The 15,784-nt window shown below is 48.3% G+C and overlaps 1 protein-coding gene and 1 long non-coding RNA gene across 3 annotated transcripts in view; one reads left to right on the plus strand and one right to left on the minus strand.

Annotated features, from left to right (window-relative positions):
• LOC147105988 (uncharacterized) overlaps positions 1 to 15,784 on the plus strand; it is a 310,673-nt gene that overhangs the window by 223,271 nt on the left and 71,618 nt on the right. The window lies entirely within an intron of this gene.
• The window catches only part of tbxas1 (thromboxane A synthase 1 (platelet)), a 315,721-nt gene that overhangs the window by 204,487 nt on the left and 95,450 nt on the right, over positions 1 to 15,784 (minus strand). For both annotated transcript variants that reach the window (XM_086008606.1, XM_086008607.1), the window contains exon 4: positions 2,827 to 2,879. In XM_086008606.1, the coding sequence (XP_085864732.1) occupies positions 2,827 to 2,879 (53 nt within the window). The remainder of the gene's footprint in view (positions 1 to 2,826; positions 2,880 to 15,784) is intronic.

Below are 15,784 nucleotides of genomic sequence, written 5' to 3' on the forward strand. Positions count from 1 at the left end.
ATAGAACATGTCCAGGGAACTATAGACCAGTCAGCTTAACATCAGTGGTAGGAAACATAGTGGAATCCCTACTAAAGGAGAAAACAGAAGTACATCTAGAAACCAAAAATATAATAATGAATAGTCAGCATGGATTTCAAAAAGGAAAGTCTTACTTGACCAACCTCAATGAATTCTTTGAAGAGGTAACGGAGAGAGTAGACAAGGATAATGCAGTAAATGTAATTTATTGAGATTTTCAAAAAGTCTTCGATAAGGTACCACATAATAGACTAATGAATAAGGTCAGAGCATGCTGAGTCAGGGGACAAGTAGCAGAATGGATAACTAGCTGCCTTCAAGACAGAAAGCAGAGAGTAGGGGTAAAGGGTAGCTATTCAGAGTGGCAGAAGGTGGGTAGTGGTGTTCCACAAGGATCAGTGCTGGGCCACTGTTGTTCACAACTTTTATTAATTATTTAGACTTTGGAATCAGAAACACAATTTCTAAATTTGCAGATGGCACCAAATTGGGGGGGGGATAGTCAATATTGAGGAGGGCTGCAACACATTATAAGAGATTAATAAACTTGAAGAATGGGCATATAATTTGCAAATGAAATTCAACACAGATAAATGTGAGGTATTACGTTTTAGTAAGAAAAATAGGGAGGTCACATATTACTTGGAAAATACAAATCTAAGTGGGGTAGAGGAGCAAAGGGATCTCAGAGTACAAATACACAAATCACTGAAAGTAGCGACACAGGTTAATAAGGCCATAAAAAAGTAAACCAAGCACTAGGGTTTATTTCTAGAGGGATTGAATTGAAAAGTAGAGAAGTTGTGCTAAACTTGTATCGAACCTTGGTTAGACCACACTCTGAGTACTGCGTACAATTCTGGCCCTCATATTATAAAAAGGATATAGAGGCACTGGAGAAGGTGCAAAAAAGATTTACAAGGATGATACCATAAATGCGAGGGTATACCTATCAGGAAAGGATGAACAGGCTGAGTCTCTTTTCTCTTGAAAAGAGAAGGCTGAGGGGTGACCTAATCGAGGTCTTTACAATTCTGAAAGGTTTTGATAGAGTAGATACAGAGAGAGCGTTTCCACTTGTGGGGAAGAGCAAAACTGGAGGCCATCAATAAAAGATAGTCACCAATAAATCCAATAGGGAATTCAGAAGGAACTTCTTTACCCAGAGAGTGGTGAGAATGTGGAACTCGCTTCCACAGGGAGTGGTTGAAGCGAATAGTATAGCTGCATTTAAGGGGAGGCTAGATAACCATATGAGGGAGAAGGGAATAGAGGGTTCTGCCGATAGAGTTAGATGAGGAAAGCCGGGAGGAGGTTCGAGTGGAGCATAAACGCTGGCGTGGACTGGTTGGGCCGAATGGCCTGTTTCTGTGCCGTATATCCTATGTAATCCTATGACTTTCATTCATGGAAGCATGGTGGCCTTGATATTATTAACCCCCCCCCCCATGATGGGCGGGAGAGGGTCTGGTTAACTAATTAAATATGGGGAATATGTCCCCAACACGCCGCGCAAGTACCCAAGTCATTTTTACGGCACGGATAGCAGGATGTCTGAGTGTCCCACTGTGGAGAAGCGGGGCACTTTATTAACGTATTTAAATCGAGATCCCACCGTGCAATTAGGAGCCCGATTTAAAATCCACTGCCGCAGCAAGGCTTTCCTAGGGTTTGGGAAAGCCAGCAGTGAAATGGGAGGCGGGAACTGCCGGCTCCACAAGGTAAGTGCCTTTTCCAGCACTCCCTCCTGTGGGCCAGGAGGAGCAGGTGCTCCCCCCCACGACCCCTCAAGGAAGCCTTTGGCCTCCCCCCACCGATCACGGCCTCTCTCTCCTCCCTGCCGCGATTGCCAATCTCTACCCCCCCCATCCCCAATGGCCTCTCTTTCCCCAGAGCCCAGGTGCCCTCTCTCTCCCCAGCCCGGATGCCCTTTCTCTCCTCAAGCCCCAATGCCCTTTCTCTCCCCCACCCACAATATCTGACCTTCTCCCGCTCTCGATTGCCAAGGACCATCCCTCCCCCCACAAGGGTCCCCGATTGCAGACTCCTGCCACTGGTCAATTTGGCCAGTGGCCAAGCGGGAAACAGAACAGATAAATGATAATGAGGCCCAGCTGCCTCAGCGTCCCCTGCCTTGGCGGGTCCTTTGGCTGTTTTCGGCCTCCCCCGCACCCTCCTAGTCTCCCCGTAAATATTGAGATCGATGATTCACCGGTAAGTCTATACAATGACAGATGTTTCCGCGCCTTCCTACAATAAAGATAGTTTCCGTCTAGTAATCAAGGGGAAGGTTTCAAGAAAGAATATGGTGCCTGGTTCTCTTAAGACCCTGAAATGGCACTGAGCCTTTTAAAGTACCAATGTGTTTCCACCATCCAAAAAAGCATTGTAATAATTGCAAAAAATGTATGAGTTCAATTATTACACCCAGTAAAGACTGGAGATAGTCACTGCAATGTTGATCCTTCTTACATCGTATTACAAAGTATTTACAGCGCAGGAACAGGTCATTCAGCCCAACTGGTCTATGCCGGTGTTTATGCTCCACACGAGCCTCCTCCCACCCTTCTTCATCTAACCCTATCAACATACCCTTCTATTCCTTTCTCCCTCATGTGATTATCTGGCTTCCCCTTAAATGCATCTATGCTATTCCCTCAACTACTCCATAGTAGTGAGTTCCACATTCTAATCACTCTCTGGGTAAAGATGTTTCTCCTGATCAGTGTTCCTCCTCGTTCTCTCCCTCCTCTCCCCAGCTATGGCAGGTCAGTGCAGTAATAAAAGTTTGAAGAATTTGCTTACCCACAAACTCGGCCATACTTCTGGACCAACTCCTGGTGGCCCTCAAAAAAGCCCTATTTGGAAACAAAAATAAGTAAAAAATGTAAATTCTCAATAAAAACAAGCCCAACAATAATACAACAATAAGTGACTCAGTCGGTAAAGTGTAACTGAGTGATACAGACCAGGAGGTCCAGGTTCCATCTCTGGGCTGAGTTAGCTGAGCTCAGCAGTTAAGGTGTTACAATGATATGAATAGCATCATTGCCGCAGGCTAGTGAGCGGAGAAATCGGCCTGGGTTCCCACTCCAGACACAATTTAATGACCCCTGACAGACAAGAGTGACCCCTGACAGACAAGAGTGACCCCTGACAGACAAGAGTGACCCCTGACAGACAAGAGTGACCCCGATAGACAAGAGTGACCCCTGACAGACAGTGACCCCTGACAGAGTGACCCCTGACAGACTGACCCCTGACAGACAAGAGTGACCCCTGACAGAGCAACCCCTGACAGAGAGTGACCCCTGACAGAGAATGATCCCTGACAGACAGAGTGACCCGACAGAGTGACCCCTGACAGACAGAGTGACCCGACAGAGTGACCCCTGACAGACAGTGACCCCTGACTGAGAGTGACTCCTGACAGACAGAGAGACCCCTGACAGAGAGTGACTCCTGACAGAGAGTGACCCCTGACAGACAGTGACCCGACAGACAAGAGTGACCCCTGACAGAGAGTGACCCCTGACAGACAGAGTGACCCCTGACAGAGTGATCCCTGACAGACAAGAGTGAACACTGACAGACAGTGACCCCTGAAAGACAGAGAGTGACCCCTGACAGACAGAGAGACTCCTGACAGACAGAGTGACCCCTGACGGACAGAGAGACCCCTGACAGACAGAGAGACCCCTGACAGAGAGTGACCCCTGACAGACAGAGTGGCCCCTGACAGACAGAGTGACCCCTGACAGAGTGACCCCTGACAGACTAGAGTGAACACTGACAGACAGTGACCCCTGAAAGACAGAGTGACCCCTGACAGAGAGTGACCCGTGACAGAGAGTGACCCGTGACAGAGTGGCCCCTGACAGAGTGACCCCTGACAGACAGAGTGGCCCCTGACAGACAGAGTGACCCCTGACAGAGTGACCCCTGACAGACTAGAGTGAACACTGACAGACAGTGACCCCTGAAAGACAGAGTGACCCCTGACAGAGAGTGACCCGTGACAGAGAGTGACCCGTGACAGAGTGGCCCCTGACAGAGTGACCCCTGACAGACAGAGTGACCCCTGACAGAGTGATCCCTGACAGACAGTGACTCCTGATAGACAGAAAGTGACCCCTGACAGACAGTAACCCCCTGACAGACAAGAGTGACCACTGACAGACAGAGAGTGACCCTTGACAGACAGTGACCCCTGACGGACAGAGAGTGACCCCTGACAGATAGTAACCACTGACAGACAAGAGTGATCCCTGACAGACAGAGTGACCCGACAGAGTGACCCCTGACAGTGACCCCTGACTGAGAGTGACCCCTGACAGACAGAGTGACCCCTGACAGAGTGACCCCTGACAGAGAGTGTCTCCTGACAGACAGAGAGTGACCCCCTGACAGACAGAGTGACCCCTGACAGAGTGGCCCCTGACAGACATAGTGATCCCTGTAGTGATCCCTGACAGACAAGAGTGAACACTGACAGAGTGACCCCTGACAGACAGAGAGTGACCCCTGACAGAGAGTGACCCCTGACAGACAGTGATCCCTGACAGAGAGTGACCCTGACAGACAGAGTGACCCCTGACAGACAAGAGTGAACACTGACAGAGTGACCCCTGACAGACAGAGTGACCCCTGACAGACAGAGAGTGACCCCTGACAGAGAGTGACCCCTGACAGACAGAGAGTGACCCCTGAAAGACAGAGTGACCCCTGACAGAGTGGCCCCTGACAGACATAGTGATCCCTGTAGTGATCCCTGACAGACAAGAGTGAACACTGACAGAGTGACCCCTGACAGACAGAGAGTGACCCCTGACAGAGAGTGACCCCTGACAGACAGAGTGACCCCTGACAGAGTGGCCCCTGACAGACATAGTGATCCCTGACAGACAAGAGTGAACACTGACAGAGTGACCCCTGACAGACAGAGAGTGACCCCTGACAGACAGAGATTGACCCCTGACAGACAGAGAGTGACCCCTGACAGACAGAGTGACCCCTGACAGACAGAGTGACCCCTGACAGAGTGGCCCCTGACATAGTGATCCCTGACAGACAAGAGTGAACACTGACCCCAAACAGACAGAGAGTGACCCCTGACAGAGATTGATCCCTGACAGACAGCGTGCCCCCTGACAGACAAGAGTGAACACTGACAGACAGTGACCCCTGACAGACAGAGAGTGACCCCTGACAGACAGTGACCCCTGACAGACAGAGAGTGACCCCTGACAGACAGTGACCCCTGACGGACAGAGAGTGACCACTGACAGACAATAACCACTGACAGACAAGACTGAGCCCTGACAGACAAGAGTGAACACTGACAGAGAGTGACCCCTGACAGACAGTGACCCGACAGAGTGACCCCTGACAGACAGTGACCCCTGACTGAGAGTGACCCCTGACAGACAGAGTGACCCCTGACAGAGTGGCCCCTGACAGACATAGTGACCCCTGACAGACAGAGAGTGACCCCTGACAGAGAGTGACCCCTGACAGACAGTGATCCCTGACAGAGAGAGTGACCCCTGACAGAGTGGCCCCTGACAGACATAGTGATCCCTGACAGACAAGAGTGAACACTGACAGAGTGACCCCTGACAGACAGAGAGTGACCCCTGACAGAGAGTGACCCCTGACAGAGTGACCCCTGACAGACAGTGATCCCTGACAGAGAGTGACCCTGACAGAGTGACCTCTGACAGACAAGCGTGACCCCTGACAGAGAGTGACCCCTGACAGAGAGTGACCCTGACAGAGTGACCCCTGACAGACAAGAGTGACCCCTGACAGACAGAGAGTAATCCCTGACAGACAGAGTGGCCCCTGACGGACAAGAGTGACCCCTGACAGAGTGACCCCTGACAGAGAGACCCCTGACAGACAGATTGACCCTGATAGAGAGTGACCCCTGACAGACAGAGTGACCCCTGACAGACAGTGTGAGTATGTGGAGTTTGGCTGAGGTCAGGATTTGGTTGAATTCTGATGCTCTCCATGGTCCAATACCCTTTGGACACTCAATATCTAGGCTCATGCAGGAAGAATTGTCACTAACTGAGGTACTGGGGGTTGCTGGGGCCTGTGTGAACATGCAGCCTTAGCAACAGTTGATGCATTCTGGGGAGAAGGGGAGAAAATTTCCCAAAAGAACACAAACGGCACTGCTTCAGAAACATCCACTTAGGCACCATTTTGTAAACGTCCTTTTTGTATGTATTTTGCTGTGTGAAAAGGAAATCTAAACCACAGCAGTACGTACACTGAAATAATCCCGACTGATTCATTTCCATTCTATCTAAATATATATAACTGCAACTCCAGTACCAGGCCAGTTCCCACCTATAATGTATTGGGAGAAAAGAAAGAACTTTGCAGTTATGTAGAACTTTCACGTCCTCAGATGTCCCTGAGTGCTTTGCAACCAGTGAATTACTTTTGAAGTGTAGTCACTGTTGGTAACCTGTCAACCAATTTGCACACAGCAAGATCCCACAAGCATCAATGAGATGAATGGCCAGTTAACCTGCTTTTGGCAGTGTTGGGTGAAGAATAAATGCTGGCCACAGGACATTAAGGGAACTCTGCTGCTCTTTGAATGGTGTCATGGAATCTTTTACATCCACCTGAGAGGGCAGACAAGTCTTCGGATTAGCAGCTCATCTGAAAGACGGCACCACCAACAATGCAGCACTCCCTCAGTATTGTACTGAAGGGTCCGTGAAGATCACATGCTGAAATCTGTAGTGGGGCTTGAACCCACAACCTCCTAATTCAGCTCTCAAACTCTACTTGGGAGAGTTAGTGTTCTCAGGATTCATATTTTTATTCAAATGTCTTTAGAAATGCTCCTAGTGTGCCTCCCTTTAAGGTACTGAATCCCCAGCTCATTTTATTTGGAGTAGTAAGTGGGTCAATGTACCGACTTGCTATCCCATGGTCCAGTTTATATTATTAAAAGCTGCGCAGGTTCAGTCAATGACTGACGAATACACATGAGCACCCATGGGTGGCGATGACACAGACCTGCTTCAATCCTGTTCCTAGAGGTGACCCTATTTGTCTTTCAACTTCAATTGGCCCTAGCCCCTTGCAATCTCACCAACTCATGTGGGCAGTTCTGTGGTTTTGGAAGTCGGCTCCATTGCTTCTCTATTTTTGCCTGGCTCTGTCCAGTTATGAGTCATTGCAGTGGGAATCATGCCTCAATAGTCGTGCTTAATTGGCATCTATTCCTGTAACTCTGGGAGCCCTTGACAAGAACTCCTGGACAATGGTGATTATTGAGCCATTTTCTTCTTAAGCTGCCTTTTGCTTTTCTGTTTTTGCTCCTATGAGCCTAGTGATAACCTGCCCATTATGAGCCATTGGGGAAACAGCTAAAAAGACGTCCAATCGCAGAGGAGCAAAGGGAAATGTATTGTTTAACAATGGCATCAAGTTCAATCACAAATCAGCTGATGGAAAAAGTTAAAAATCCTACCCTGCATATATTAAACGGCACCTCTGCAACTCAGTGTTAATTGCTGGAAAGGTTGCAGGAGATCTAATAAGCTAAGAAAAAGAAAGGACTTGCATTTATATAGCGCCTTTCACAAACTCAGGACGTCCCAAAGCGCTTTACAGCCAATAAAGTATTTTTGAAGTGTAGTCACTGTTGTAATGTAGGAAACGTGGCAGCCAATTTACACACAGCAAGATCCCACAAACAGCAATGTGATAATAACCAGATAATGGCCTAGAAATTCCAGAGCGCTGGAAACCTGCTGGTTGCCCCACCGGCTGCAGTTAACGACCGCCAAAATTAATAGTGCTGGCAGCACTGGTATATTGGTGCTGCTTGCTAATTAACATTAGCGCAGCGCTAAACTCACTGTGCAAGGCCGGTTTTCAGGAGGCCCAATGTAGCGTGGCTGTAGCGTCACTGGAGCAAGAACAGCCTTCTATTGAGCAAAGCTGTCATTTTAAAAAGCAGTGCGCTCCCTTAAAGGGGAACTGCCATCTAAAATGAAAAAAATTAAAATAATTTAAAAATAGGTAGTTTTTAGCTCTTACGACTCAACTGCCTTCTGAAGAAAAAAAATTTAAAAGAATTCCCAAATGGCAGTCTTCAGCTCTTAAAGCTGAATTGCCTTCCACACCTAAAAAAATGGGAACGGTGCTTCAGCACAAACACAAATGGCTCAGCAAGCCAGGGAAGGGCACCCAGCAGTGTCGCCCCCACAACCTGGCTCCAGTCCACAAAGAAGCTTCATGACCTCAGACCAGTGGTCAAGGTCACTGAATTAATCTTCAAAATCTATCTCCTACCAAATGCACCACTAGCCTCACACACTTCTCCATGCACGACCCCCACCACTCACCTACCAACAATCTGTACCAAACAAGGCACACCTCCCATTCCTAGCTTCACTTCACCCCCTTGGAGGAGACAGTGCAGGCCATTCTTGGTAGGGGCATGGCTGAGCCCTTGGTCAGCAGCGGGACTGAAAGGATACAAGATGCTGGTATCCTCATACGTTATCCTCCTTCTCATATGCACCTCTTACTTTCCCGCCCTCCCCTCACAACTCCACCCTTCCTCAATTCAGACACCCAAGAAATCCAGCCTGCCCAGCCAGTGGTTGACCAAGAGGAGGGAGAGGAGGGTGAAGAAGAAGAAGAAGAAGCACCGTTACTCGATTTCACACTCCCAGCCACCAGCTCCTCAAGGTCGACCTGCAAGGCCATTTGCAGTGTCCCCCACTGAAAGTCAGCAGCCTTCCGCCAGCCATGCTGCAGCCACTGGGGTAGCACTGCATGACATCAGTAGGATAGGCAAAGGCACACACAAGGCAGTCACAAACGGAATGCATAAGGGTGATTAGTTGATTTCTTGATGTCATATTGGATGAATAGATGTATAAAGTTGGATTGGAAAGTTTGCTTTGTGGTGGCTTTTATTTCAGCATTGTGGTCAAGAGGACGCTGTGATGGTCAATAACAGAGGGAAGGTAAGGTGTGGGACTAATGTTGAAAGGGGAATTGGGGTTGTGGTCACTGGTACCGCAGGCAGATGATTCCATCACGGATATCCAGGCCAGAAAGTGGCTGTCTGGGTTGCATCTTTACTTCTACTTCCTCCTCTTCTGCTTCTTCCTGTTCTATGTCTTCTTCTTCTGCGTCTTCCTCGTCCCTCTGCGAGTGGATGCTGAAAATCTGAAATAAAAGCAAAAAATGCTGGAAATACTCAGCAGGTCAGGCAGCATCTCGACCTGAGATGTGAACTATGTTTCTCTCTCCATAGATGCTGCCTGACCTTCTGAGTATTTCCAGCATTTCTGTCTTCTCGGAGGCCTTCCTTTATCATCTGAGGCCTTGCAAGTGTCCAGCAGCACTCCTTGCACTCCCTGCACACTTTAACAACTTTTAACAATCTATTGCACCAAGCCACTACTTCAATAAAATATTTAAAAATCCTGTCCAAAAGCTTAAATGCAAACTTACCTGAAAGATGTGTGTGTCCCTTTAAGAATTGCTGACAGCATCTCTGCTGCACGCTCGCTTTTCAGAGCGAGCCTAGGACCCAGCACTAAACTCAGCGCAAAGGTCCAAGTTCGTAGAGCGTGGGGCAAGTCGGCGTTGCACGACGACTGATGTCACGCTATCCAGATTTGCATGTCCAAGGCATTTCCCACCTGCCTTTTTTTTTAAGGAATCTGCCGGTACCGGGTGGTGGTAAGTAGCCGAATTTCTAGGCCAATCTGTTTTAGTGATGTTGGTTGAGAGATAAATATTGACCAGGACACTAGGGAGAACTCCCCTGCTCTTCTTCAAAATAATGTCATGGGATCTTTTACGTCCACCTGAGAGGAAAGCATGGGTCTCAGTTTAACATCTCATTCGAAAAACAGTACCTCCAACAGTGCAGCGCTCCCTCAGTACTGCACTGAAGTGTCAGCCTAGATTTTTGTGCTTGAGTCCCTGGAATGAGACATGAACCCACAACCTTCTGACTCAGAGGTGAGTGTGCTACCCATTCAGCCATAGCAGAAAGCAAGGACAAAGTTCCAATGCATAGCCATAGTGGCTAAAATAAAGGGAACTAATAGTGCAGTGGAGTGAATATGAAGTGAGGAGTAATCTGGTGTCATTGCACTGGAGGGTGTTTACAGGGGTCATAAGATTGGAGGAGGTGGCTGAGCTAGGGTGCGGCAAGTCTCCGGAGAGATCTGAAATCAAGAACTGGGTACTTTAAATCAATTTACTGAGATGTGAGGAGTGAGTGTAGTATGGTAAAGTTGGTGGTAAGGGAATGTCAGACTTTGTGCAGGAGAGGATATGGAAATCTGAATATGTTGGAGCTTGTGGAGGCAGGGAAGGTCTTGAGGCTGCGGAAGTCAATCCCGGAGAGGATGAAGGCACAGATTAGCATTTCAGCAGCATAAGGGTGAAGGGTGCGATCAGCATGCATAATATGAATCTCGGGTTTAGTCCAGTGTGGTTATATTCCTGTCAGATTTCTGTACTGACTCAACTGTATGTAAAACTTCCAATTCCCTTTATGGAGCAGAGACAGAAAGAACACCCAGGATACACTCACTACCCTGCAAAAAAGAAATGGATCCAGTCTGCACGGAAAGAGCAGTTGGACTAATTGTGGTTAAAACCTGAAAGGGCAAACTGCAAAGAACACAAGTCTGCTCTGTGTGCGACACTGATGGATGGCCACTGGACTTGAAGTAACTGTATAAACTCCACTAAATATTCCATTATACAGGCTGCAATCTCTTTGTGTTCTGCAAACTTTAGAATTACAGGGTAGTGGATATTCAGAAGTCTACATTTTGACCAGACACTGCAAACTTATTCTGTTCAGTTTTAAAACATATTTTAAAATATAGTGTAGATTCTTGCTGCAGTTAGTCCTTTGTTTCTTTGTCCTTTTTTTTTACTCACTCCTTTTCTCTCATTGCTCCTTTTTGTTCTTTTCCACTTTCCCTCTTTTTCTCTCACTTCAGTTCATTTTCCATTTACTCTTCTTCTTACTTCCTTGCCACCCCATTCTGCCCCTGAACCTCCACTTTGTAATGCTGTGTGATCTGATCTTGAACAGATTGAAGAGAGTTGAGAAAGGCACATTGTAACAAAGGCCTTGAACTGAATTGGGCTTTGACATGAGGTTAGACTCCGCCTTCCTCTCTCCTGGATCTGGAGCGGTGCAATACCCACATGGGTTAGCACAAAGTTCTCCTCAAAAAAATTAATTACAGCAGTGCTTCATTTCAAGGGCTCCTGAAGGGGGAGAATGCCGAACAGGGGAATTAGATGGGGTTGGGGGGGAGGAGGGTGGGGGAGGGTGTGGGGGTTCATGATTGAAAGGATAGGTTATAAAGGACGTTTGAAGAAAGGAACGGAAGCATCAACATGAAGCCGCGACCTCGTTGTCCTATTTGACCCTGAGCTGAGCTTCCGACCCCATATCCTCTCCATCACCTTGCACCCTCCACAAACTTGAGCTCCTCCAAAACTCTGCTTCCCGTATCCTAACTTGCACCGAGTCCCGTTCACCCATTACCCCTGTGCTCGCTGACCTACATTGGTTCCTGGTCTGGAACTATGGATTTAAAAAATATATATATGCAATATCCTGCTAGCAAACTAAGTGGTGAGGTGGAGCTTGATATGTAACGTAACAAATGAGAAAGCTTTGATTTTAAAATTCTCATCCTTGTGTTCAATTCCCTCCATGGCCTCGCCCCTCCCTGTCTCTGTAACCTCCTCCAGCCCTGCAACCCTCCGAGATATCTGGCCTCTTGCGCATCCTCGATTTTCATCATTCCACCAATGGCGGCCGTGCCTTCAGCTGCCTGGGCCCTACGCTCTGGAATTCCCTCCCTAAACCTCTCCGCCTCTCTACCTCTCTCCTCTCCTTTAAGTCGATCCTTAAAACCTACTTCTTTGACCAAACTTTTGATCACCTGTCCTAATATTTCTTTATGTGGTTCAGTGTCAATTTTTGTCTGATAACGCTTCTGTGAAGTGCCTTAGGATGTTTACAATGTTAATGGCAAGTTGTTGTTGTTATAAATGCAAGTTGTTGTTTACAGAGAAAGTTCTAAAAGCGATCTCTTTTTAAGACCACTGAACCTCTAATTGACTTGCAGAGTGGGAAAATTGCTAAAGTCCAGCATCAAAAGCAGCTAAAGAGAGCACTTAGGAAAGTCTGAGCTGATTAGGGAGCGGCAGCATGGTTTTGTGAAAGATAGAATTACGTAAAATATACAGCACAGTGTAAAGTCTGTGGGTTGTGCAGTTAATAAATACACAGACTTCAGAAGTAACAAACAAACAGGTCTTTACTATTCGAAGGTCCGGGCGAATCTGCCCCAGCAATCCTGCCACAACACTTATATACTGGTGTGGTCACTATCGGTATTACAGTATACAGAAGCCAAACAAATAGTGCCACCCGAAAGTAGTCCTCTTAAAGGTGAACGGTTACATTCAATAGTTCCCTTAAAGGTAGACGGGTACATACACTACACACAGCAACAGGCCATTCGGTCCATCTAGGCCGTGCTGGTGTTCATACTCAACACGAGTCTCCTCCCATTTCATCTGCCTCATCTCAGCCATTCAGCATATCTTTCTATTCCCTTTTCTCTCATGTACTCCATGTGAAAGAATATAAGCTATTCACCTCAACCACTTCCTGTGGTAGCGAGTTCCACATTCTAATCACCCTCCGAGTAAAGACATAATTTAAAGACCTCTATGAGGTCACCTCTAAGTCTTCACTTTTCTAAAGAAAAAAGCCCCAACCTGTTCAATCTTTCCCAATAGTTGTAATCTCCCAGTTCTGGTACCATCCTTGTAAATATTTTTTGCACTTTCTCCAGTGCTTCTATGTCCTTTTTATAGCATGAAAGAGTACTGCGCACAATTCTGCTCAAGTGCGGCCTGACCAAGTTCCTATACAAGTTTAACATAACTTCACTACATCTGAATTCTATGGGGGAAAAGTTCAGTTGCTTTGCGCCTCCCGTTAGCGCCCGGGGTGCAAAGCAACTAGCGCCCGGGCGCGGCGCCACCAGCGCCTCCCACGAAATTGAGTGGGAGGTTAGCGGCGGCGGTAACCGTTAGCGCCCCATGGCACTGCGCCGCTGGCGATGACATCATCGCCGTGCACAGCACCCCGCTTGCGCCCCAGCTGCGATCTTCGGTAGCGCTCCTTAACTTACCGCCGGACGTTATGTCCGACACGGTCAGGGGGGCCTACCTGCGGCCGGGGCGATGCTAATTAAAGGCGAGGTGCTGGGCAGCCATTTTTGTTGCTGGCCATCTGCCAGCACCTGCCTCCGTTGCCATCCCCGGCCTTCAGAGAAGCCCCCCCGTGGAGTGCCGGCTGCGTTCCATGAGCCCGGCACTTCTCTTGAGTGCCGGGCTCTTTTGCCAGCACTCCGATCCCTGGTGGCCCACCTGGGCCCCGGGTCGCGCTGCACAAGGCCCCTCCCCTTTAAGGGGGGGGAAGGCCTGCAGTACCGTGGCGTGACGTGCTGCAGCGCATGGCGCTGCGGCACATAGCGCCGCGATATTCCCTCCCATCGCCCCAAGAGGGAGGCGGGGCGCCTCCAGTAGTGCCCCGCTTCCCTCTTGAGGCGCTACCGATGAATTTTGGCCGTGGGGGCGCTAATTTCTTCGGGGCGCTAAAAGTAGCGCCCCGGCGAACTTAGCACCCCAAAGGAGGCGCGACTCAATTTTTCCCCCTCTAGCCCTAGAAATAATAGGTTATGTTTAAAAGCTAATCAAGTTTTCACAAAGTCACAAGTGGTAAATATAGAAGTCTTATACAGGATGTCATATGCATGGATTTTCAAAGACATTTGGTACAGTTCTGCACAACAGATTACTGGCTAAAACTGATGCACGAGGAAATAGAGGCAACTGGTGACATGGGCAGGGAACTGATTTGGCTGTAGGAGGTGAAGTTGGGATAAAAGGAACATTGTTAGATTGGCAGGCAGTGACAAGTGGTGTTCCTCAGCTTTACACTCTGTAAGTACATTGGAGTATATCCAAGTTTGCAGTTGATACTAAGCTAGGAGATGTAAGCTCTGCCAGAACTTCAGCGGGAGCCTGCTGGAATGTCCAGATGCGAGGCTGGAACCCAGTGTTACCAGTTCCCGGCCTTACCCCAGAGTTGGGAAGGGGGCAAAACCTCCACTCCCCATTTAGACATGGCCATCGTTATAAGGAAGACTGGGGAGGGGCGGCAACGACTCCTTAAGTTCGGAGTTACCATTCTCCTGGGCATTCAGAGGGACCCGGCGTATAATTGGCGGAGGTAGACCTGGTCAGATATGGCGACCTCCCTGACCACGGGCAAATGTGGGACCCACCTGAGGGTCCAGGCCAGGATTGTAGCCTGGACGCCTAAAGATTAAGGAAGCCCCCTTTTTACTGGGGCTGTGCAGGCACCTACAGCTTTCTTCCATGAGCTGGGGAAGTGGATACCTGGCATCACCCCCACTGGCCTGGGACTCTTCGATCAGACTTTCTAGCCTCTTTGGTGTAGAGGCGTCCCAGGTACACCCCTAGCCAGCCAAAGGAATGCAAGTTGCTGGATCTCCCTGTAACCCTGCGAACCTTGACAGGGTCGGTGGTGGAGGACATGGGCGGGTGTATCTTGGCACTTACACAGGGATGCACCACCCCGCCTCCACCCCCCCCCCCCAACGCAGAATTTCAAGGCCAAAGGGAATAGTGAGGAGGAGAGCAGAAACCTGCATAACACATTAAGCAAGTGAGCAGAACAATAGCAGATGCACCTTGATATAACCCAATGTGAGGTCGTACATAATCATAGCATGATACAGCACAGAAGGAGGCCATTCGGCCCATCGTGCCTGTACCAGCTCTTTGAAACATCTATCCAATTAGTCCCACTCTCCTGTCCTTTCCCCATAGCCCTGTAAATTTTTCCCTTTGAAGTATTTACCCAATTCCCTTTTGAAAGTTATTATTGAATCTGCTTCCACCACCTTTTCAGGCAGTGCATTCCAGATCATAAACAACTCGCTGCGTAAAAAAATTCTCCTCATCTCCCTTCTACTTCTTTTGCCAATTACCTTAAGATTAATGTTAGCCCAGATAACTCCCAGACAACAGGAGAGAACTCCCCCTGCTCTTCTTCAAATAGTTTCATGGAATCTTTTATTCCAGGGCCTCGGTTTAACGTCTCATCCAAAAGACGGCACCTCCGACAGTGCAGCACTCCCTCAGTACTGCACTGGAGTGTCAACCTGGATGTGCTCAAAGTCTCTGGAGTGGGCCTTGAACCCACAACCTTGACTCAGAGTAGAGGGTGCTATCCACTGAGCCACAAGAATGGCAGATGAGAGTAGTGTCTAAATAGATCAGCATGGCGTGGGGTTGGGGGGTTAAACAAATAAAGTGATTTAGGGATGCAGGTACAGAAGTGATTAAAAGCTCCCTTTTAGCTGCAAAAACTGAAAAGGCTAACGTGATGCTGGGCTTCATCATGCGGAACCATACACGTTTACAGCACAGAAGGAGGCCATTTCGCTCATCGCGTCTTTGCCAGCTCGTTGCTAGAGCAGTTCAAGACTAATCCCAGTTTTTTTTAAATTACTGGTAGAGTTTGCTCGGTTTTGTAGTTATTTAGTTCTGGCACAAAGGGTTTTTGAAAAATAAAATGGAGTGACATGATTGGTTCAGGTTCTGCTTTGCTTTATTGATACAG

The sequence above is a fragment of the Somniosus microcephalus genome, chromosome 16 (genome assembly GCF_052327205.1).
Source record: "Somniosus microcephalus isolate GS21.2 chromosome 16, FLI_Smic_1.0, whole genome shotgun sequence".
NCBI lineage: Eukaryota > Metazoa > Chordata > Chondrichthyes > Squaliformes > Somniosidae > Somniosus > Somniosus microcephalus.